We start from the raw sequence: 23,306 nt of genomic DNA on the forward strand, positions 1-23,306 counted from the left end.
ATGATGAGGTAAAGAGATCACAACAACCAATATCAAAAAACTCAGGATGTTGGTCAGGATCCTCATGATTTGATGAATTACAGAGAGGGGTAGATGAGAAGGAAGGATGTTCACCCTCTGCGTTTTCGAAAAAAGCAGATGAAAGATCAAGAGGATTTTCAGTGAATTATTGGTCCTCTCCATTGTCAAATGATGGATTGGTATCCGATGTGTCCTGCGAATGATCAACAATGGGTGCATCTGTGGATGGAGATGCGCATGAAAAATCATGGATGGCAGGATCATCAAGGATGTATGGAAAAAATGGAGGAGGTACGGACAAATAGGGATGATCCCCTGTTTTCGATGGATGTTCAAGCTCCCCATCATGCTCTTCATGAATTCCAACGCATGTTGGTTGTGCAAAACCAACTCCGTCAATAGATCGATCCTCATTCAAAACAAGTGTAGAGTCCGGAATGGAAGAACATAAGACAGTGTCATCCAAAGGATGATTAGAATATGAAGACAGGGGTTGAGGTACAAAATACATGTGACGAGGTATGGGACTCACAACCTAAGTCCACGCTAAAATTGGAAGGAGCGATGTCGGGAGGACATGACAGTTCAACAAATGTGTGTTCATGCTCTCCCACATCACTCTGCGATGGTGGAATTGTTTGACGAGGGGACGATGGACAATCACTTGTGATAGCGACCGTATGTGCTTGTGATTTCACAGCTCCATCACCGAAGTATGTTGAGAGGAGTTTTAGCTTGAACTTCATCTTGGGATGGATTGACTTGTTAAGACAGTACTCAGTCTATCCCAAAGATAAGGAAATTTTATCTGACTCTTTGGAGCTTGAAATTGAAAATCACAGAAGCGTTGCCAAAAATCCATAGGCGATTCATGCGGAGCCTTCCATTGTTGTAACAAGTTTTGGTCAAGATACTTTGGATCAAAATGATAGAAAGTATCTTCAATGAGATCATAGAAGTGTTGAAGTGAGTGCACGCTGTCAATCGATAGGCTGCATAACCACTGATGTGGAGATTCGCGAAGTGTGTATGCAAGCAGCAAACTGGCCTGTTCGTCAGAACATCCATCATCCTCGTTAAGCAAGGCAAGGAAGTCATGTAAGAACTCAGTCCAGGCCACTTCGCCTTCACCATCATACGTGTATGTGGATAAGAGATCTAAAAACTCCCTCATGATGGTAATAGATTCGGCATGTGAAAAACATCGTGGAGGGAGGAGAGTGCAAGACTCCATGATAGATATGAAAAAGCTTAAAACAGGATGAGAGGACACAGCTTGTCATCTGGCCCTCCTTCTAGCACAAGAAATGTTGACGGTGCTGGACCCACCAACATTTCATGGGATCTCCCAGGTAAGAAGTCCCAATTAGACCTCAAACCATTTGGTGTAGGAGTCCTAGCAGTGGCTCGTACAGTAATGCCTTGACCACAATTTTGCATAGAGGCAAATAAGATGTCCCTGTTGGTAGCAAGGGTGTGACAGTTGCGGCGAGACAAGGAAGGTGCATGAACGATTCTAATACACAGAGAGTTAGGTGAGTGTGCCCCTTGGAAACCTGTGATAGCACACAACTTGGAAGGGAACACACGAGCGAAGATGCATCACAAACTGGAAATAAAGTTAGCTAACAATCCAAAGTGATGGTTAAACAAATCAACACATTTCAGTAAGATTCAGACATACTTATACAAAATAGTCTATACATGCATGCGTAAGCAAACATATACATATACCATTTAGAGTAAACAAGATAGTTCGAATACAATATGACATATGCATGAAACGTGTTGGCTATGTTATATTAAGAAGTGTAAATTCTATTCATACAATACATCCATGGCCAACCACTAGTTCCGATAGCAGAACATTACAGCCAAAACCGCCTGCTCCTCCAAAGAGATATACAAGCTCTGTGCAGTGGAGAAGTTAAGGCGCATTACAATACTATCCAAGCTTTCTCTAAGATATTCCCATCAAAGCTTGGCTGACCAAAATCCTCTACAATGAGTTATGAGGTTCTATTTATAGCAAAGGGTGGGGTAACCCTTGAAATTCCCCTTTCTGACCATTCATCTATCCTCATGACTCTTTAACTACTCTATGACTATTACATTCAACTATCGACACTTGAACTTCCACTTGACAAGATGTTGCATTACAATGCACATGTGCCCATGTGAGACAAAATGGCTAGGCAAGCCATGCAAGACATCACTGACACTCAGGTCATTACGGTGAGACCAACTCTTTGACATCCTTGTGATGGTGAAGGTGGTGAGCTAATGTGGAGCTTGGTCATCTGTGATGGTGTCTGTGCGCTCAACGATGACATCTTGTTGAAGCAAACTCTTGCCTTCGTTGCATCTGGGTGCATTGATATGGCTCCTCCATCCAACTCATCTGATAGCATGCGTATGGTCGTCCTGGGTGTGACCGGGCTAACAACATGTTGATGCATAGTGTCTATGCTATTCTCCAAGCATGTGTCGGTGGCCGTGTGTGCCAACTTGTCAAAATACATGTTCAACTCCAGTTGGACTTGCTTCTTTTCTTCACCTTGGTGAGTGTGCCAAATGGGTTGGATCGCGTGCGTGCGTACAATGACATGCATGCTGTTGAATTCCATTGCATGCTATCAACAACAATGCTCACCTTATCTGCTTCATACTAGCTGCTGGGATGGATCTATAAGTTGTATAGGCACAGTTTCATCCTTCTGTGCATGTTGTGCCCCCTGCTGTACATGTTCCTGCTGCAACTCATTCTCTTGTTTGTGCAGCTCCTGTTCTTCCTCAAGTTGCTGCTTCAGCACATGCAACTCCTTATTTGTTCCTTTCTCTGCCTTCACGTGATCTTCATGTTGCATAGTCACCTCATAGCCTCAATATCCAAAGTTTCTTTCATTACAAGTGGATATGCTTGAGCTTGCAACTTTATTTCGCTTTTGTGTTGTCAACTATCTTCCTCTTGCATTCGTCGTGTGTAGGTGTGTTGCCTTCTGCTGCTACTGATGGTGTTGCTTGCTGTGATGATGATTCCATTGATCTTGATATCCTTATCCATGAACAACTTGATGTCTTCATGGACAGGCAAGTTCATAGACACTTGACCGTCTGCATCCCCAATTGCGCTCTTAACAGTGTCTTTGACTCTGCTCTGCTGGAATCCGTTGTACTTGTGCTGCTGAGAGACAAGCGAACACCTGTGATGCTTGGATACATAGAAACACTCATGGCAAGCAATGTTTCAATTGGAAATCGAAACAAACTTGAGGACTAACTTGCAACATACCTTTGTGATTGAACATGAAGGTTGTGCAATTTCCACCAGGAGGTTGGGAGACTGACTGCCAAAACTACGCAAGGGATAGTCCAAGCTGTTAGGAGGCTGACTGACTACTGGATCTATGCATTACACAGTCCAACCTGGCCTGCTGAGGACTGAAACTGTGCAATGCGCAATTTCAGTCAGCAGTGACATGCAACCAGCAAACTGCATTGTGTAGTTTCTAGGGCTAGCAAGACATTGCCTCCAAGAATTGCACAATGCAAGCTTGGAGGTCAGTGTTGGGCCAAACTTGCACAATTTATGGAGGAAAGGGAGAGCCTTCACTTCCGGAAATGTGCAGTGCTAGCCGGGAAAGGCACGATTCGGGCCAAGGCAGCCCAGTCCGGCCGACGAGGGAGTGAAAACATGAGAATTCTGAATGCATGGTGAGATGAGTGCAAAGAAAAGTGAATGATCATACATGCAAACAACAAGTGTAGTATTCAGAAAACGGGAAAGCATGCATGTGTGTGAAGCGAGTCACGACGACGACGACTATCCATGAAAAAACAATGTCATGCATGTGACAACAGTGACATGTGAACGAAAATTGAAACAATGCTTCTACAAGCTAACATACATCAAAAAGATAGCAAGCACTCACTGAAATCAAGTAGATAATACTCACACGAAGCGAAACACAAAAATCGATAGAAACGCAGCGCATAACATGAAAGGAAACCTTACTCCAAAACAGTCAAGCTGAATGTGTCGACGACTCCTAGATGCAATGTGGGATGTCAAAGATGCAAGGTTGATTTGAGGAATGAGCTCTACAGCGTCCGGTTGATGAGTTTTGATAAAATCGAGGTTACGGCACGCATGCTACAAATCTAGGAAAGCGAAACTTCGTGGGAGGTTTATGAAATAATCCTTTCATGTAACCTCCAACTACTAAAAATAGATCCCTGAAACAAGGGATGCCTTTGCATGTTGCCTTGGGAGAAGCAGTTCATGCATGCAAATCAGTTTTTCTCGATCCTGGAGGGAACCAGTCAACTTGAAAGCACATGCATCGATCTGCTTAGGTAAGGGGAAAAAATGCACATTTTTGGGAGGGAGTTAGGCTGGCTACCCAGAGGGATTGTGCAGTTTCTGGGCAGAGTAGCTGACTGCTACCCAGAATTGCACAATTTTTGGGTTGAGCAGTCCTGCTGGGAGGAGTTACGCAATTTATTCAGTGAACAATGACAGGCATATTTGCACAATTCTGGGGCCCAACAGGTTGCCAGACAGAATTGCGCAACTTTTGGAGAGAAGTTTGGTTCCCCTCCAGAATTGCGTAATTTCTTGAGGGAGATTCTCAGCCTACAGCTGGACTAAGTTCGGAGAAACAACCTATGAGGGGGATGCAACAAGCTTTAATGGACAGGTTGTCATTTTGCAAGAGAACCATTGAAGCTTGTGTACTTGACAAGGCAAGACATGCTGCTGTGAAAGGTTAGTAGGGAGGCTCCAAAACGAAGCTAAGGAAAAATTTTGGAGGGTGGTTGTAGCTGCTACAACAGTTACCAATGCATGTTGTCTAGAAATTAAAACTAGTTTTCGACATGTTGAGGACAAATACTATGATACGTAGGTTGGTATAGATGATTTCTTATGGGATACTTGTTCTACAAATTGGAGTGTTGCTAAATGAATTCTAGCAAGATGATCTAAGGGATGTTGTTGTAATACCTTAAAATCCTTACATTTGCTTCCACCAACCCAATTTTAGAGCATAGGCTAGGGTTTACCCAAATAGGGACAACAATTTTTCTATACAACTAGAAAGCAATGCATGGTACGTTCAATGTGTTTTTCTTCATACTAATGAGGTAGATAACCATTAAGTCCTATATTCTAATAGATATTGTCATATTATCAACAATGAAAATGGATTTTATGTATGCTTAATGAAAACAGACATTTATATTTCCTATGAATTGTACGTAATTCCAAGATTAGGTACTTCCAAGTGACAACTTTCTCCTTGGTAGCTACAAAGAGGAAATTCAACTACTAAAAATGTTTGTTCTTGAGTATATAACATATCATGCTTGTTTAAATGATTATATCATTTATAAAGGTGAATATGTGGAAAAATATTTAAGCTTATAATGTGGGCATGATAGGTCCCAAAAAAAGATAAGGCACATGGTCCTCCTCATAATATATTGACACACATAGTTATAATCCCAAGGATCCAAATTATTTTTAATTGTAAAAGATTAGTTATATTCCAAGGGTGGCATGCCTCATATAATGTGAGCTAAGAGTTATGTGGATCTTAATAGATTCAATATCCATGAAGCATATAGAGGGTACATGGCTTGATAAATTTAAAGATGAGGTAGGAAGCCTTCAATTGAGAATAACCATTGATGGCATTACGTATATTCCCTTCAAAACACCAAATATTTTGTTTGGCCAATGGTAGTTATCAATAACATCATACCATGTGGTTATCTATGAAGAATGATCATCTTATGTTGCCTGTTATGATTCTTGGTAGAGGACAAGTGAAAAGAATTGGTGTCTACCTTCAATCATTTATTAATGAATTAAAGAAATTATGGGAAACGATATAGGTATACAATGTATCATGGAGAGATTATTATGTTGTATGGCACATGTGCATACACCATGCATGATTATCTAGGATTATCATTTTTCTCTGAAATCATAATGATTTACTTGTTTATATCTACAACGTTATTTGTCATACTTAATTAGTGCGATTGTCTTATTTTGTGTGACATATTTCATATACAATTAAATTGAAGGTCTTGTAACAAAAAGTATCATAGATGCAAAATGTTGTGAACCTTCTACAAAGGTTAGGACGTTTAACCACCTAAGAAAGATAGTGTAAAAATCCTAGAGGTTTCCCTAAAAGACCACCCTTATAGAAGAGAACCATATTCTTTCAATGGAAAACCAAAGAGAATTCAAATGCCTGATATAATGACATTGGTTGATTAGTTAAGAGTATATGAAACAAAGAAGGAGAAGGAAAATTGTATAATTGTTTGATTCAAAGGGATAACCTCCGTTTGATGGTCAATTAGTTTATGTTCAATGTTATTTACATTGGACTTAAACTTATTGATACCAGTGTAATTAAAAGTTGTTACCATCAAAAAAAAATTTCTTAATAACACGAAGGAATTAGAATTATGGGTTCCATTGTATGAAGAGAATAGGGGAAACAAACAATGATAAAAGCATGCTTTTATCATTTAATCATTGTCTTTCCTTGACTATAACTTGCCTTGACTAAGGGTGTGGGGGGAATGGGACAATGATAGATGGTTAAATTATAGAAGCATGCATTTTCTTGATAATTTTATAAAGATCTATCCAACACTTGCTTGGTTAACCAAGAGAAACATATGCTTGGTTTTATTATTAACTATGTGGTGAAGAGGATGCCCTAAACATAGAGATTAGGTGCAACAACTTTATAAAAGTATATTTGTGTCAATTGTTTATTTTATAATCCACTTTTCAATTATAACATGTATTATGTTTTTATTAATACTGGATTACTAAACATATGACACCATCATTTGTTCACATTTTTATGGATGCATTTGTTCCCATATATGTGGGCTTATCGATGTAGTTTTCAATGCAATGTATATATTCCTCCAAAATGGTTGCTTGTTGAGGGTGCATTTAGCTCTTTTGTGATTTCTGAAAGCATTTGGAGAAAATGATCCATTATCACATTCTTCTATAGTTTGAGGTTTTCTTAGGAAAACAACTCAATAAAAAATCCTACTTCATTTGCTTTATTTCAGTTCATTTGACATTAAGGTTTCTCAATGGACCAATGAGGCCCAACTTCCTAAGCCATGATCACCCATGGGGAGCATGCATGAAAAACAATAGAGATGATATTGCTCTAATACCACTTCTTTGGGGCTAACTTGAGAACAAAATGAAAGAAAATATAATAGTGTAGAAAACAAAAGATACAATATTGAAGTTGGAGTATTACAATGAAAACCAATTTCTATTAGCAACCAATGGTGAACAACATTGCAATGTACATAACAATACATAGTGGCTAAAATGGCTGGAGCTTAAATATGAGAAGAAATGTGATTGCTACATCCATTAACAAAAAAACTAAAAAAAATGATGAAATTACATTTTATAAAAATGTAAAAAAATGTTAAGAGCAAAAACCTTCAAGGTAAGAACCTTAATAACATGTTAAAAGCAAAGAACCTTCAAAGGTAAGAACTTTAATATTGACATGAAGTTAAAATCCTATGTGTGCATTGAATTAACCAACACCAAGTTGTTGAAAATAAATAGTGTCATAACTTCTATAACTACCTAGAAAGAGTGTGGAGATGACTTGAATGACTAACTGTTACACATCCAAAATTAAAAATAAAAGAAAGAAAAAAGATAAACATATATGACAAAGTTATGAAAAATGTCTCACAATTTTGTGACTTTAAAATTATAAGTATTAAAAACAATTTTAAAATAATATGGCTAAATAATATATAATATATAATTAAAAATTATTAACTATATAACTTGATTAAATAATTAAAGTATCTAATTAATATTATTTTTTTATAAAATATAATTAATAAAATGAAAATATAATTCCGAGTAAAATTTTTAAATTAAAAAATATAAATAAAGAAAGAAATATAAATTAAAAATATATACAACCTAATTAAATATACAAAGTCTCATTCAATTAATAGATACTTCATAGGTTGATACGATGTCATGTCACCCCTAATAAATTGAAGTTAGTTACATTTTAGATATATATTAAGTAGTCTTTCATACTACTCTATATATTAATATTAAATTTATTAATTTGTCTTTCATATTTAAAGATATAAGATATATTAATATTTATTTTATTTTATTTTATGTTTACTGAAATACGAGAAATTAAGCCTGTTTAATTGTATTTTATTTTATTGAGATATAAGAAATTAAGCTTACTTTTTAAAATGGTATAATACTTTGTATGATTGTGAGGCAAATTTTTACAATATTTAAAAGAACTCAACATATTTATAAATTTAATATTGTAATTTTAAATGTGCAGTAGTGGAAGCTTTTTATTTGGTAACTACAAATTTAGTATATTTCAATTTAATATTTAATATTTATATATGAAGAGTTTCTGAAAAAAATACATTAAAAATATTTGGTCGACTATTAAGTTGATCTTTTTTCTTCTTTAGCTTGTTTGTGAGATCTATCTCTTCATCCTGTACTGAAGATGAACCACATTGAATGGTTCAAAATTTGTGGATCAAATATTTTCAATTTAATTTCTTTCCAAAATTTAATATTTAGTTAAATAATATCTATAAAATATTATTAAAATTAAACAAAATTGTATCGAACTTAACCATTTTAAACTATAATATTAAATAAAAATTATCATTATTGTACTAAACCAGAAGCAAATATATTTAAATTTATATAAATCAAACATTTTTCAAAGAAAATCTGTTTGAATGAAAAAAAATCTAACATTTTTCAAATGACTGATTGATCGACCTTCAGAATTCTACAGTCTGGCCTCTCCATTTTCAGATTCATATGTACGTAGAAATGTCCAGAACGCATAGAAGACACTTAACTCTTTTTTTTCTCTAAGCTCTCTCTGCTATATTTCACTTTCTTTTAATATTCTCCGACGCCATATCTGTTATATGACGAGTACAAAATTCAACCTCCCAAAGTGCCATTCTACCTAATTTGCAGTCACTTCAGCTTACAACTGGACCAGCTTGAAGAAGAAATCTCCATTGTTACAGTTTGCGCAGATTGCTATTCAATGCCAGTGATTGAGATCTATCAAACCTACCATCAGAAATATTAACACTATTCGAAAGATCAGCCAATGGAAACTCACGCTTCAGGCCTTCAGATCTCTGAATTCTGCCATTGCGATCCGATTTCTTCGGCTTCTGCCTAGTGTTTGGAGTTCTGAAATTCTCTTTGGACACAGTTGAAGCATTGTCTGTCTTCTTATTCTGATCCTTGCATACCGATTGCTGGGTATATTTATCGTGATACAGCGTAGTGATTGCAGAAGAACAAGTTGAAGATGATGCAGCCAAGGTTGAGGCAGAGGCATTTTGATTTTGTTGATAATTTCTCAGACGAGAAATCTTCAATTGCAAGTGTGAGACCTTCCTCTGCGACGAACGTGCCTTGCATCTCCATTCATGCATCTGTTATGTTTACCCAATAAACACACTCAGTTTTCAAAGTTCAAAGAAAATATGTTCAAAATACCTATATGAAAATTTGAAATGTTTATACAGGAATGAGTTATAAATTATGTGCGATTGACACCAGTTACAAGAACTGATCTTAAACTTATCTTTGGAGGTATCTTTATGTCTATTGCAGATTTTCATGCATCTAATAAGTATTAAGCAAAGCCAACTGTTGTCTTGCTCCATGCTGTTGGGTACAGTTTAACTGTTAGCTTTGCTCAATATTTATTAGAGGTCAGGATCTGCAATCTGATTAGAGGTCAGGATCTGCAATCAGATTGCAGGTTTCTTACATCTAATAAGTATTGATCAAGGTAACAATCAAGGTAACACTGTACTCTATGTAGTTGGCTACATGTCAGAATTTGTAATTGACATAATTGCTAAAATCTGCAATCAACATAAGTTTAAAGTTTGCCAGAATCTGCAATCCACATAAGTTTAAATTTTTGAGATGATCAATGTTATATAAGTTTTATTTAGTGATAATTAACTTTTCATAGACTTGAATAGTTTACTTAATGTTAATTAAATAAAACAAGCCTCAAAAAAATGTAATGGGTTGAAACCAACCAAATGGATCATACAAACTCACCAATGCTCACAGAGATCAGGTAAAATTGAAACAACCCAAATGATTCAAACAGACTCACAGGGATTAGGTAAAATTGAAACCAGCCAAATGAATCACAAACTCTCATTAACGATCAAAAGGGTTCATAACCAGCCAAAAGAATCACACAAAAGAATGAAGTATGAGATGGAAATGAATCAAATGCATCACACATAAAGATGAAGAAGTGGAACCAAAACCAGCAAAATGAACGCAAATTGTACTTCTTCACCCTGTGAAGACCTTCAAACTTACAAAATATTAGTCATTATTACTAAATAAGATTCACTGGTTATTCATCATTGATGAATGAGTTCCAATAAATAGTTAATCCTAAGAGGCAGTTAATTTATGAAAAAAAAATGATATCTGGTAGGAAGAAATTGAAATGTTATATTTAGTCACATAAGCAAAAGCACGAACCGATGACAGTAAAGTGGTCTCATGTTTTTTGGCATGGAATGCTCGGTTCTGCCATGCATCTCTAGACTTGTGCAGCTCTTTTGCTCGTTCCTGCAAATGATGCAAAACAATTTGCAGTTGCGAAAGTTGCTGAGTTTCTGATTTTAGCTGCTCTGCAATGTTGCATGAGACCTCTTTGCAGCTCTTTAGATCAGCTTCCTCAGCAACAATTTCATGCTCAAAATTGCAGCAGTTTTTCAATAGCTCCATCTCCCTCAATTCAGAGCTCTTTCGCAGTTTCTCCAGTGTTTCTTGCAGGATTTGGATCTGCAGTCTGAGTGTGCTCTGCAGAATGAGGTCTGCCTTCTCTTCCTCTACAACGTAGCTCCCACTCCCCTGAAAATTCAAAGTTGCCTATAAGCAAATAATGGGTGTAGAAATTTAATAGACAAACCAAAACCAGCCAACCAACCTACCTTGAGAAAAAGAGTTTGGAGAGCAGAGCGCATGCAATGGACCACGCGAATGGCATTCTCCAACTCCAGGCTGCCTTGTTCACACAATCTCTCTGCAAGTTCTTTTTCCTTTCGAAGGAAATTGCACTCTGCTCGCAGCATCTGGGTCTGGGATCTCCAGTCCTGTGATTCGAACCTTGGCGTAGTGGTGGAAGGCAATGGAGAAGTAGAACCCGAGGACTTCATTTTTTTCTGTATTGGTCGGTGTTAATGGAGGGGTTTTACAATGGGTTAAGTAGCAGAATTGGGTTTTAAACCTTAGATCTGATACAATGTGAATGTGATTGATTTGTGGGTTTGAACTTTGCAGATTTACTTGGACTTGTTGGCCTAGAAAGGTAGAGAGAGCAGAGCAGGGCAGGATAGGGCAGAGCAGTGGTTCAGGACAGGGCAGATCAGTCGTTCAGAGCAGTCGTTCGTTGGAAGCAGAAGCAGGAAAAAGGAACAGATGAGGATGAGAGGACAAGGGCTCTGTCAGGCTCCTGCTCCTATGTGTGGGAATGGTGCTTCGATTCTTGGATGGCTTGCAGTCACCAAGTCCCAATGTCATAATCTTCACCGCTCCTCGTTTTCCTCGTTTCTTCAACCCCATCAAACCCATTTCAAATTTCCAGCTGGGAAAGTCTTCCGTATAATTGGTTTGGTTGATTCCATAGCCTGCAAAATCAAGTACAGTTCTTCAATTATTTTTCCATTTGAACAAATCAAACCCATCAGGGTTTTTCATTTCCCATGTGAGAAAGTTTTGCATATAAATTCTTAGATTTGGTTTCATCTTTCCCAGAAAGGTTCAGTTATTCAATTATTTTTCCAATTACAATGTCCCACCTCGGGAATGAATAGTTTGCCTTCAAATTTGCTCCACCAAAGCAGCCATTTGTTTACTGATTCCGGGGTTCTGGACGTGTTTGTGCTTTACCTTGCAAGCTCCTTTCACGACAAAATGTCATTGAAAATTTGAAAACATAATCTTCCATTATATGGAGGCATTACCCTGATTATGACTTCTTGGAAATCGAGGCATTCGTGAAATTTGGGTGAAACACTGTCCGTGTGAATGGCAAATTGTGTGAAAATTATTGAATTATAGGAAAAAGCAAATGAATAAGTGGAGAATTCAAGCCTCTTACATGTTTATTTAAGTTTAAAATGGAAGTTCACATGGCACAAGAAAATGAAATTATATAACATTTTAGATTTATTAAAAATAAAAATAAAAACAAAAATATACCAAAACAAAATAATATTTTATTTTATCTAAATATTTGAATTATATGTTTTAATACATTATAGTTTTTTAAGTCTGCGACTTGTTTATCTAATGGTGATGGGGTGTACTGTTATGACATTTTGTAATTTGAATGTCAAACAGCTCGAAACTCTCTGAACAAAAATCTAACCATGTTAAGGGGTTGGTGTGGCCCAAGCGAAGTGTGATCCTTGAGTGATTTTGATGGTTTAGATGCTCCTAGGTCACAGTTTCTCAAGCCATAGGTTAAGCTTGCAATCATCTCAGGACTCACGCGACTTAACAAACAAACAAAAACACACTATAATGTTTTACAACAATTTAGACTATAAAAAATTTGGAAATATAAATAAATCAAAATATTATTTTATCTCAAATTTACACTATTTGAATTTATGTGTTTATTAACACACTATAACTCTTTCCTAGATAAGGGTGATTGACCAAAAGCTAGGTGAGGGAGGTAACTTGAGGCACGTGGTACAGTTGCTTGGAGATGGTGAAAGTTATGGATGTTGTCATCCTGAGGTTATTTGTGAATTTCAGGGGTGATACAACTCCACTTCCTAACACATTTAACATGGTACAAATGTGAGTAAGGTATGTTGAATATTTGTGGCAACATGTGGTGGAAAGGAGATGGGACAAGGTGAGGTATGCCCTCACTTGCACTATACCATTTGTAGAGTAGGAAGGGCAATGTTTATTCAATCAGGATTGTGGTGAAAAGTTAGCAAATTTCTAAGAAGTGAGAGGTGGTTATTTTAGAGCTCATATCAAAGGGTTAATTTGTTGTGAGGCTCTGCAAGGAGAATTGGACGTCATTGGTAGTGAATGGTGCTATTGCATGAGGATCAGGAGGTGACTGAAATCTCAGGGGTGTAACATTGCAAATTGTGTTGGTGAAGTTGGAAACGAGGGTGAGGGGTCTAAACTTTGTTGTGTACCCAATGGCTCCATCTAAATGCAACAGAGGGGGCAAGAAGGGGCAATCTAGCCAGTGAAAAATTCAAGTGGAAAGGGAGGCTTATGGCTCATGTAGAATAACTAGGGCTAAGCAGGATATGCTCTTGGCGAAAGTAGGTTCCTCCATGGCTATCCTATAGATGGTAAGGGAAATAACAACAAAAGAGGTGGTAACTCAAGTGGAGGGATGGGTGAGGAACCCAAGGAACACAAGGACATGTAAGATGAAGTATTTTTGGCTAGTGGAAATGTATTGGGTGGTGAATACCTTGGTGTTCCAAGCAATTGTCGTTGAGTGCTAGGAAATTACAAACCTAAGACACCAATTGGGCATATTTGATGAGATGTTTGAAGCCTTTGTGAAAAGGGTCTTCGATATTGATATTTTGGTTAAGAAATTTGATGGGGAAGTTGGTTGTATGAAGGAAGTGAAGGGGTCTAAAGGCTCGAGTGGCACCCACATTGGAGACCCCATTGTCATTCCATAAGATCCTTAGCCACAAACACCTCTGAAATCAACATACTAGCACAAGCAACAATTTTGAAGATACAATTAAGAAGAGGTAACTCTAAAAATTTCCCTTGAGGAAAGCACTCAATTTTCTAGTATTTAGGTGTGTAATGAAATTATGATGTTGGCATGGTCCAACCTTTAGATTGTAGGTCCTAAAATTTTTGTTTCTATTATGTTATATATGAAAAAGCAAGTTTTTAGTTTCAACAAAACTCTAACCTTTAAAGATAAGAAAGTCTTGGTTTATGAAGTGGCAACCTATTCTCATGTATCATTTTTGTAAAAAACACTATGAATAACATACAATAAAAAGATTTAGCTTTTAACTTTACCAATAAAAAGAAAAAACAACTCTTTATCTTCATGATTCATTATCTTTAAAAGAAAATATATATTTGTGAGTTAAATATCCTTCTATTAATCAACAAAACAAAATTACAACCATAAGGATCCTCTTATCATTGTTGTCTCCCACTGGGGAAACTAGACCAACAGTGAAAAAGAGGATGTTAGTCCGAAAATTTATAAAATCATTCATACTAGCTGAGTCAATTTCTAGTGATACTAACACTATCATTCCTATGTAAATAATATAGATGCCAGAAATAAAAATTGAATTGTTGCACGTATAAACTATATAATATAAACATGGAGCCATGAAGAGAACTAACCATACAATCAAAATTGTGAGCCATTTGAATTGGCTCAAGAGGAAGTCGAAACATCAATGGGGTCTGTTGGGGTTACCAATGAAGTTGGGCCCTTGCCATGAGTTAGTATGGATTCTATGCAACCCAACAAAAGCACCATATCCCTATGGTCAACCTGGTGGTTGTCAATTTGAAGGATGATTTCTCTTTTGGTCTCGTTCCTCTCAAGGAGGACCTTACCAAGGAATGATTTGATATGCTAGTAGTGATCCAGGTGGATATTGGTGACCACCCACATATTCCTCCTAGACCTCCTGTTGGTTTCGTCTGTTCCCTTAATTATAGCAACATTTACTATTTTTAGGAGTTTTTAGGGTCCTAAACTTTTAGAGTTGTTTTGACCCCCTAATCAACATTTTTTTGAAGTTTGCAGCAAGCTTGTAACCTGCACAAATCCTGTAGTACTCGAAGAGATATTTCCAACGAGGTATCATACACGACAAACATAGATCATATGACCAAGTTACGACCCCTGGAAGTTGGCTGCCCAACTAACCCCAACAAGGCCCACAAACTCTTGATGTTTCATCTCCTCAGGTTAGGATTTTGATTCTTTAGGTTTTTCCTTTGTTGTTCAATAATAGAAAGTCCCTTGAGCTTGATTATAACACAGTTCAGAGGCATGTAGCCACCACATTTCTTCTCAGAGATAAACTATCATCGCCCAAGCTAGTTTATTTCCATTCTGTATGTAGGCATATTTCAATTCTTTGATATTAATGAAATGAAGTTTTATTTCTGCTACATCTCTATGTTTATGTTTATATCTGTATTTTGTTGCGTTCATGCATAAGTCTGGATCAGTGGTATCGTAGAGTCTTCTCTTTCTCCGTTTTTGTTTGCATGTCCACAACAAGGTCAGAGTATAAGGAGTTAGGGCTCAAACTGGTTGAACCTTTGCAAGACATGTTGAAGAAAATGTAACTAGGTTCATTTTTCATGACATTGTAATTACAATTTTTGTAAAACAGGATAAAAAAATTATTATTCCTTGTTGCATGGGTTTCATGAGCAAGAGGTTTTATATATGGCTCCCATTGAGAGCCTTAGTATTTATATTTAACTTCAAAGAGTCAAAGTCATGAATAAGGAGCTCTTCATGAGCCTAGGTAAAATGTATACAAGCGTAGAGAAACCCTCCAATACCAAGCACAATCCTCCAAAACAAGCACAAAGAAGTCTGCAAGCAAAACAATAAGGAGAACATCATGTCAGCCTCATATATATATACAACTTTCATGTCGGCTCATATAAATGACACAATGGTTCACTTGTTAAAGTCGGTTCAAAAATGGAGACATAACCACTATTTATACCCAGCTGGGGTATCCACAAAAACTCATATAGAATCTCGGACTTGTTTGAAATTTCAGAGGTGTGGTACAAAATCTCAGAAGGCCTAGAAAAGATAGTATCTCGGACTGGGTACAGGAGTATAACATCTTAGTTGAACATCATAATTACAGTTTCGGTTGAGAATTTTGGATGATCATCATGATTACAATTTTGGCATACTAAGGCAGTGTTGGCATATATATCATAATAAGGATCCTAGTACAAGAAGCTCTTAGCTATACACACTAGACATCATTGAGGCGTTCACATATCTCAGTATGGAAGTCTCATCAACATGATGATGATCTCAGTGAGAAGCGTAGTAATGATCTAAGAGAAGATGGAGATATGGTGCAACAACTAAGTTCTCCTTATTGTGATGAATATCTCAGTGAAGGTGCATGAATGATGAACTCGATGAAGCAATAGTGTTGATGATAATCTCAACAGTAAGAATAAGGATTGGTGACTTGGTCTTTGAGTGGCCGAGTAGGTCAAGGGTTATGGTCTTGGTGTTCGTCAATTGGAATCTCTATAAGAAGAATTTTGTGCAGATTTTCCTCTCCAAGAGGGAGAGGTTTTGGACTTAGCAGAAAGCCAAACATCTTGTGTTCTTGTCTCTTTATTTTTGGTAGTAGTTTGATAAAGTAAACACACACAAACTAATAATAAGAAGAATATCAAGCTAAGATAAATTGTAAAAGAACTTCACAAATTGTTATCAAGCATAGAAGAATCCTACTAATACTAATTTCCCTAGATTCTTCAACATGGTATCAGAGCTAAGGTGCAGAAGTCAAAGGAAGGGAAGCAAAAGAGACATACAAGGATCAATACTCAAGAAGGGAATCAAAGTAAGGTTAAGGGTTTTGTCAAGAATAAAGGATCAAGTCTACAACAAGCAGTCTACATCAGCAAAGAACATTTTCTCCACGACCATCATCAAAAGGGTCACCAAGAACCTTATCAATATGACTACAAAGCAAGATAACTCAAAGTCAAAGATTAGCATCTTAGAGAATGTCGAAAATCCGAGAAGCATTCCTAATCTACACTACAACAAAAGGAAAACACGGTACCTTTCACAGTCTCAGTGCTAGCCTCAAAATTTGGATGTCATTACAACCCATGTCATACTACAACAATCATAATGAATTAAGCAACTTCGATGATTGGTATTGAACAATTCTTGAAGGCCACTAGGATCTTTCCTCATGCTAGTCAACTCAAGCAAGGTTCTACTCCAACAAGGAGCATTACAACAAGGTTACAAAGATATAAAGTCACAACATACATTACAGCAATATCACTTCAAAAGGAGAACACAATGCCACATCTTGGGTGGACATCATGACAATGCTCTCAAAATTATTGATTTTGATACCATACCCTCACAGTCAAGGAATCAAATAATCTCAACATATCATAAAAGGCAGTAGTGCTTGGTGTTGAACAATGCAAGGAAGTCTCAAGAAAGGTTCTAGAACTCTATTTTACCAGACAGCTCAAGCAAGAATATCATTGAAGGAGATCATTCAAGAAATCATCAAGGTGAAGATTTCATCTTCACATGACAAGTAAGTATCTTTTCATTCTATATTCAAGTTTGGTTAAATGACTTCATGATTTCAAGAAAATCTATGAATTAGATGGGTTATCAATATTCCTTGCATGAAGAAGGAGAATAGACATATTCCTCTAAGTAGCTGAAGTCATCAAAAGGTCTACTCTGAATTTATGAAAGATTCCCTCACATAGAAAAATTGGAGACATCAAAGTGATGAGATGATAAAATCATTCTCTTAAGGTGAAATAAACAAGGTCAAATGAAATCTGATCTACATGAAAGTAAAAAGGCATCAAAGGATGTAGGATATCTTCACAAGGTCTTATATATAAGATCTAGGAATGAAGATAGCCATCATTGATGCACTGGCAAGGTAAAAAATATCCATGACCAAGAAGGTTACCTCATTCAAAAACTTGTAGTCTCTATGCAAGATAGAGAAGGACAAGTTGATGGAAAAAATATTGAAGGTTAAAGAACTCAACCATGTGTAGAAAAGGAAGGCAAGGTTGGTCCTCAAGCAAGACAAAATAAGTATAGTTAAGATTAAATGCTATAGAAATATTTTGGAAGCTCATATCACTAAAAGATGGAAGAAGTTGAAGAAAAAGGCCAAGGAAAGGGGGAGTAACAAATCTCTCCTATGAGTAAGATAGTATCCCTCACAAAAAGGTCCTATCATAAGCTCCTATATCTCGTGCTATAATATATGACAATGATAATAAGATGCATCATGGCATCATGGAAGCATTAGAAGCAAGAGCTCATGACATCACCATGGGAATCTTGAAGGACCAAAGGGACAAAATCCATGGCAGTCAAACATGAAGGATATATCTCTTGGGAATCTCATTGAACGTTGAAGGAAAGACAAACGTCATCCAAGAAAAGCCCCATCATACATCAATGCAAAAAGGAAACATTTTCCAGATGGGGATATACAACATCCTCAAGGTTCTTTGATGGAATCCTCATCAGAGGATTCACTAATCTAGAGAGGAAGAAAGTGTTTCATCAAGAACTCCAACTTATGGAATTCATGGGAGATGGTGTGATGACATGAAGCAGATCAAGGGATTGAATATCTTTTCAATCAAGGAAGCTACTGGAAGAAGCCTAGATGAGCTAAAGGTAAAATGAGGTATGTATGCTTGTATCTAATATTATAATGTCATGTCATATGGTTGCAGGTAACATGGATCCTTACTTATATCTTGAGAAGCATGATCAAGAGAAAAAGGATATTCTCCTCTGAAATAATGCAGGAAAGCATAAGACGTAGTAGATGAAATCAACATAATATGTCCTCATATGAAGTATGAGGTAGTTGACTAAGAAAATATGATTGAAAGATAATGGAAATGGAATGTGTGAGGAAGGAAGAGATCGTGAGATATGCAACCATGATGAAGGAAATCAACATCCAAAATACCAAGAAGATTTGACTAGGAAATCTCCTGGAAAGATATGAAGACTCTGATGAAAGTTTGAAAAAGATGAAGACCCTTGACAATGGATATCTTTGGGAGATGTGTCAACATGTATGCAAGATGTTGATACCTACAGGAAGATGTCATGATGAAGAGCCATCTCGAAAGGTACAATTTGATTTAATGTTATGTTTTGATTTCTTGAATAATATCTAGATGAGTTCATGCAGGGCTACTAGCACAAGATTTATAAGTACAAGTACAACTAGCATTCATGTGGTGGATGGAAATTCCTAAAAGAAACATGATGAGGAAGAAGTAGCCATATGACGAAGGTTCCATATATGTATAAAGAAGGCCACTTTCCATGAAGAAAGGAATGACATAACGAACCAAGAAGGAAAGTGATGGATGTCTAATGCCCTACAAGGAAGAAGCTCAACTAAATTTCATGACATCAAGGAGAGAATTTGATCAAGCAGTTGAAGGACCCACAAAGAAGAAGTTGTTGATCTATAAAAGAGTCCCTAGCTAAGAGGGATCTCTGAAAGGTCCCTAATCAAGAGGGAGTTTGAATTAAATCACCCCTGATTACAAATGAGTGACAATTGTGTTTTTCTATTTCATGTGTCATGCACTAGACCAGGACTAACAGTCGTAAGTCTAGATGAAGGCCATGAATGGAAATGTAGACACATGATAGACACATCATTCTTGTCTTCACCTGGGAAGAAATAATGGAGGGTTGGGTAATCATCTCGCATCAGATACCCTTTGAGGATGTGTAGGGAATCCAAGATAAGAGTAGGCAAGAGGATTGGTATTAGTTGAGTGTTGGGAACACAAGATAAGAATAGTCCTAGAAGGTCATACTCAGTGAACACTCAGGTGGGTATGAACTTTGAGAGATAATGATGAAGATGTCTATAAGTCATTGGTTTCGCCAACATTGTAGCTCATGGTCTCATAGAGAGATGGAGTTGTTAGTCAAGGCCTTGCACTATGACAATGTTGATTGATATGATGCTATACAGATGGGATTACCAATCTGATTCTTCTTATGAGAAATTATTTAGATTGAGAATGACCAAGTACCATCATGAATACCTCCCTATTTAAGAGAGAGTGTTGAAGAAAATGTAACTAGGTTTGGTTTTCATGACATTGTAACTATGATTTTTGTAAAATAAGAAAATAAATTTATTATTCCTTACTGCATGGGTTTCATGAGAAAGAGGTTTTATAGATGGCTTCGATTGAGAGCCTTAGGATTTATATTTAAGGTCAAAGAGTCAAAGTATTGAATAAGGATCTCTTCATGAGCCTATGTAAAATGTATACAAGCCTAGAGCAGCCCTCCAAGACCAAGCACAATCCTCCAAAACAAGCACAAAGAAGTCTGCAAGAAAAAAGATAATGAGAACATCATTTCCAATATGCCATCAAGGAACAATATTATTTTCAGCCGCACTCACTTGGAATTATTTCCAATATGCCATCAAGGAACAATATTACCCTATCGGGAGCTATGAAGATAAATACATAAAGTGGACCATGCTATTGCAGGGAAGGGACCAAGATGTGTCGAAGTTCACAAATATTTTTCAGACCCTTTGCACAAAGTTGGGTATCAGGATTATGAGCGGCATTTGGTACTCAAGTACTGTGGCTGTCTACACAAATACATCCAGGACGATATGGAGTTCCTGGGAATCTCCTCGCTTGGTGTCGCTTATCGATACGTTGTTAAGATCGAGCATAAATTTAAACAGAAAGCAAGACTTTGGATCTGCGAATTCGAAGTAATGAAAAGGATCCCCAAATCGCAGAACAAAGAACAAAGACAAGGTGTGGCAACCCAAGACAACTTGTCGAAGCCGCAAGAAAAAAACAACACCACAAAGACAATGAAGGACCACAAGGAAATAGTGTGAGTTCCATAAGAGCCCCACTCATAACACAAGTGAGTGTCGAGCCAATAAGTTACTGGTGGCCAAGATGAAGGCTTCTGAAACAGATGCATGTTCCCACTCTAAGTTAGAAACTGATAAGGGGAAGGACAAAGGGAAGCAGATTATTGATGTAGATCCTAACGCCATTGTTGCGACCACCAAGATCCAAAATATTGAGCCCGAAGATCCAGAGGAGGGGGAGAAACTCTTCCACTTAGATGTGGGTGAAGGGTTCTCCACTGTAGTTCATTATCGACAGAGGAAGCAAAAAGAACCTCATTTCAGTGGAGGTCATGAAGTGGTTGGGGCTACTGACCATACCACACCAATAGTCATACACCATCAGGTGGCTTCAACAAGGGCAAGATCTTCACGTCAACCAATAGTGTCGTCTTCCCTAAAACATCAAGCCCTTCACATATGAGGTACTCTGTGATGATTCTCCTCTTGAAGTTTGTGATGTATTATTAGGCCATCATGCTTGTGGAAGTGTCATGCTGTGTATGAGTCTAGGCCTCGCACTGTCATTATTTCTTTAGGAAATAAGTTATACAGGATACTGAAGGTTGCACTGCCTACTGCCATCTCTTTGATCTTTGTGAAGCAGTGTAATAAGATCATTTCCCAGACTAGGAAATTTGTCTTCCTTATGATTTTCCCTCAAGGAAATAAGATTGTTGCCAGATCCAAAGACTCCAGATAGGGCTCCTTTGCGGGTCAACAATAGATGGAAAAGGTTATGGAAGAGTACAAGGACATCTTCACCTCACCCACATGGGTACCCTTATACCATCAGGTCAAGCACTCCATTGATATGACCCCAAGTGCGTCGCTACCCAAAAGATCGATCAATTGACGCTTTATTCTAGAGAATGGTGAAATTAAGAGGCAGATTCAGGAGTTGTTACAGAAAGGGCACATCAGGCCGATTTAATCACCTTGTGGTAGCCCAATCATGTTGGTACAAAAGAAAGACGACACCTGGAGACTCTGTATTGACTATCGGGCATTGAATAAGATCACTATCTAGAATAGGTATCCAATCCCATGGATTAATGACCTTCTGGACGAGCTCAAGGGGGGCAAATATTTCAACAGAATTTATTTGAAGTCTGGGTATCACTAGGTACCAATTGAACCATCTAATGTGTGGAAGACTTCCTTCAAATACAAGTGTTAGAGCCTATATTTGCCTCAGGTTGAAAAGATAAGGTTTTAGGTCCACATCAAACCACGCTTAGCCTCGTAGCTAGCCCTACGAGGACAGGAGAGGGCTCTCTTCGAGTCAATCTCAGCGAAATATAATCAATGGGGTTGGAGATGACTGATTTAACAACTGATTTTAGCTAGGTATTAAGTGCAAGGATTTAATTTGATTTTTTGGAGGTTTTTGTTGGAAAAAGGGACAGGCAAATTTTGGGTCCGAGATGAAGGCCAGCTCTTGCAGAATTCAAGTTGGGGCGAGGAAAGCAATGGTTATGATACCTTAAATTTGAAGGAATGGATATAAAGAATTGCTGAGAAGCTGAAGAGGGAAAGATTTTATCAAGAATCCTCTACAAACTGAAGAAAAAATATAAAACTAAACAAAGGTCAAAGGTAGAGCATAGCAGTTTATGAATTCCACCTTAAGTACTCATTTGTTTAATTTCTGAAGCAAAGAGAAGGGAAATGGCATACATAAACATTAATGAACTTACAAATACATGGAGAAAAACACCATCCAAACACAGAGCCACAAGGATCCCAACAAGTGCTGCAAAACCCTGGTCTTTCCTTTGCCAAAATTGCAGAAATGAAATGTACAATGAAGTGCTTAGCAATCCCAAATGTCCAACCCTGAAAATGACTTAGAAATTACATAATATAGAAAAGCCAAACCTATTCCCTTGCCTCTATGGGTCGAGCTCATCATTCTAGGAGCTATTTGAACTAATTCTAAACAAGGAACTGAAATCTAGGTAGTCAAACAACTTACCCCTATATGCTAGGAAACTGATTCATTCACTCACATTTCACCTTTTGGTGAATGAATCTTCTATAACAAGTAAAAATGTGCCAATATTACATCATGGTTATCAAATTACATCATGAAAAGTCAAGAATAACATCAAGAAGCAAAACTGGTCAAAACTGGGCGAATTTCTGAGTTGAACAGTGAAAAATAGGCAAAAATCCTCTATGCACCGCGCCAAAATCTGTATGCGTCGCACCACTTTGGAGCTGATTTTGAGGCACTTCCTGAAGTCCAAATTGAGCCCAAGTGTGCTTGCTGGAAATCCCTGCCTGTCTACTTTCCAACCCAAGTGGAATTTTTGAATTTGGATGTCATTTTCCCCTCCAAAACTTCAATCTCCCAAGACTGCTTCCTGTGTGTCAAAATAGGGGCAGTGAGGTCATTTTTTGAGTGTTTTTGACCTCCTGAGGACTCAAAACTTGCCAAA

General features: G+C 37.3%; 1 protein-coding gene across 1 annotated transcript; it reads right to left on the reverse strand.

Moving 5' to 3' along the window:
* Window positions 1–8,773: 8,773 nt before the first annotated feature.
* LOC149239485 (uncharacterized) lies at window positions 8,774–11,837 on the reverse strand. Its single transcript, XM_089367155.1, has 3 exons — window positions 11,101–11,837; window positions 10,646–11,020; window positions 8,774–9,561 (listed from the first exon to the last, which is right to left on the reverse strand). Exons 1-3 carry the CDS (start codon window positions 11,323–11,325, stop codon window positions 9,136–9,138), a joined length of 1,026 nt encoding a protein of 341 aa, XP_089223281.1. The 5' UTR covers window positions 11,326–11,837; the 3' UTR covers window positions 8,774–9,135.
* Between the last annotated feature and the right edge of the window lie 11,469 nt (window positions 11,838–23,306).

The sequence above is a fragment of the Pinus tabuliformis genome, chromosome 8 (genome assembly GCF_031772625.1).
Source record: "Pinus tabuliformis cultivar Carrire ecotype Pingquan chromosome 8, CPIR1, whole genome shotgun sequence".
Classification (NCBI taxonomy): domain Eukaryota; kingdom Viridiplantae; phylum Streptophyta; class Pinopsida; order Pinales; family Pinaceae; genus Pinus; species Pinus tabuliformis.

Bases quoted from the DNA above. Each gene is read 5' to 3' on its own strand.
- LOC149239485 (XM_089367155.1), bottom strand. From the start codon at position 11,325: ATGAAGTCCTCGGGTTCTACTTCTCCATTGCCTTCCACCACTACGCCA. The intron at 11,021-11,100 runs GTAGGTTGGTTG...TTGAATTTTCAG, and splicing joins TCCAAACTCTTTTTCTCAAG to GGGAGTGGGAGCTACGTTGT. The intron at 9,562-10,645 runs GTTCGTGCTTTT...TAAACATAACAG, and splicing joins AGACCACTTTACTGTCATCG to ATGCATGAATGGAGATGCAA.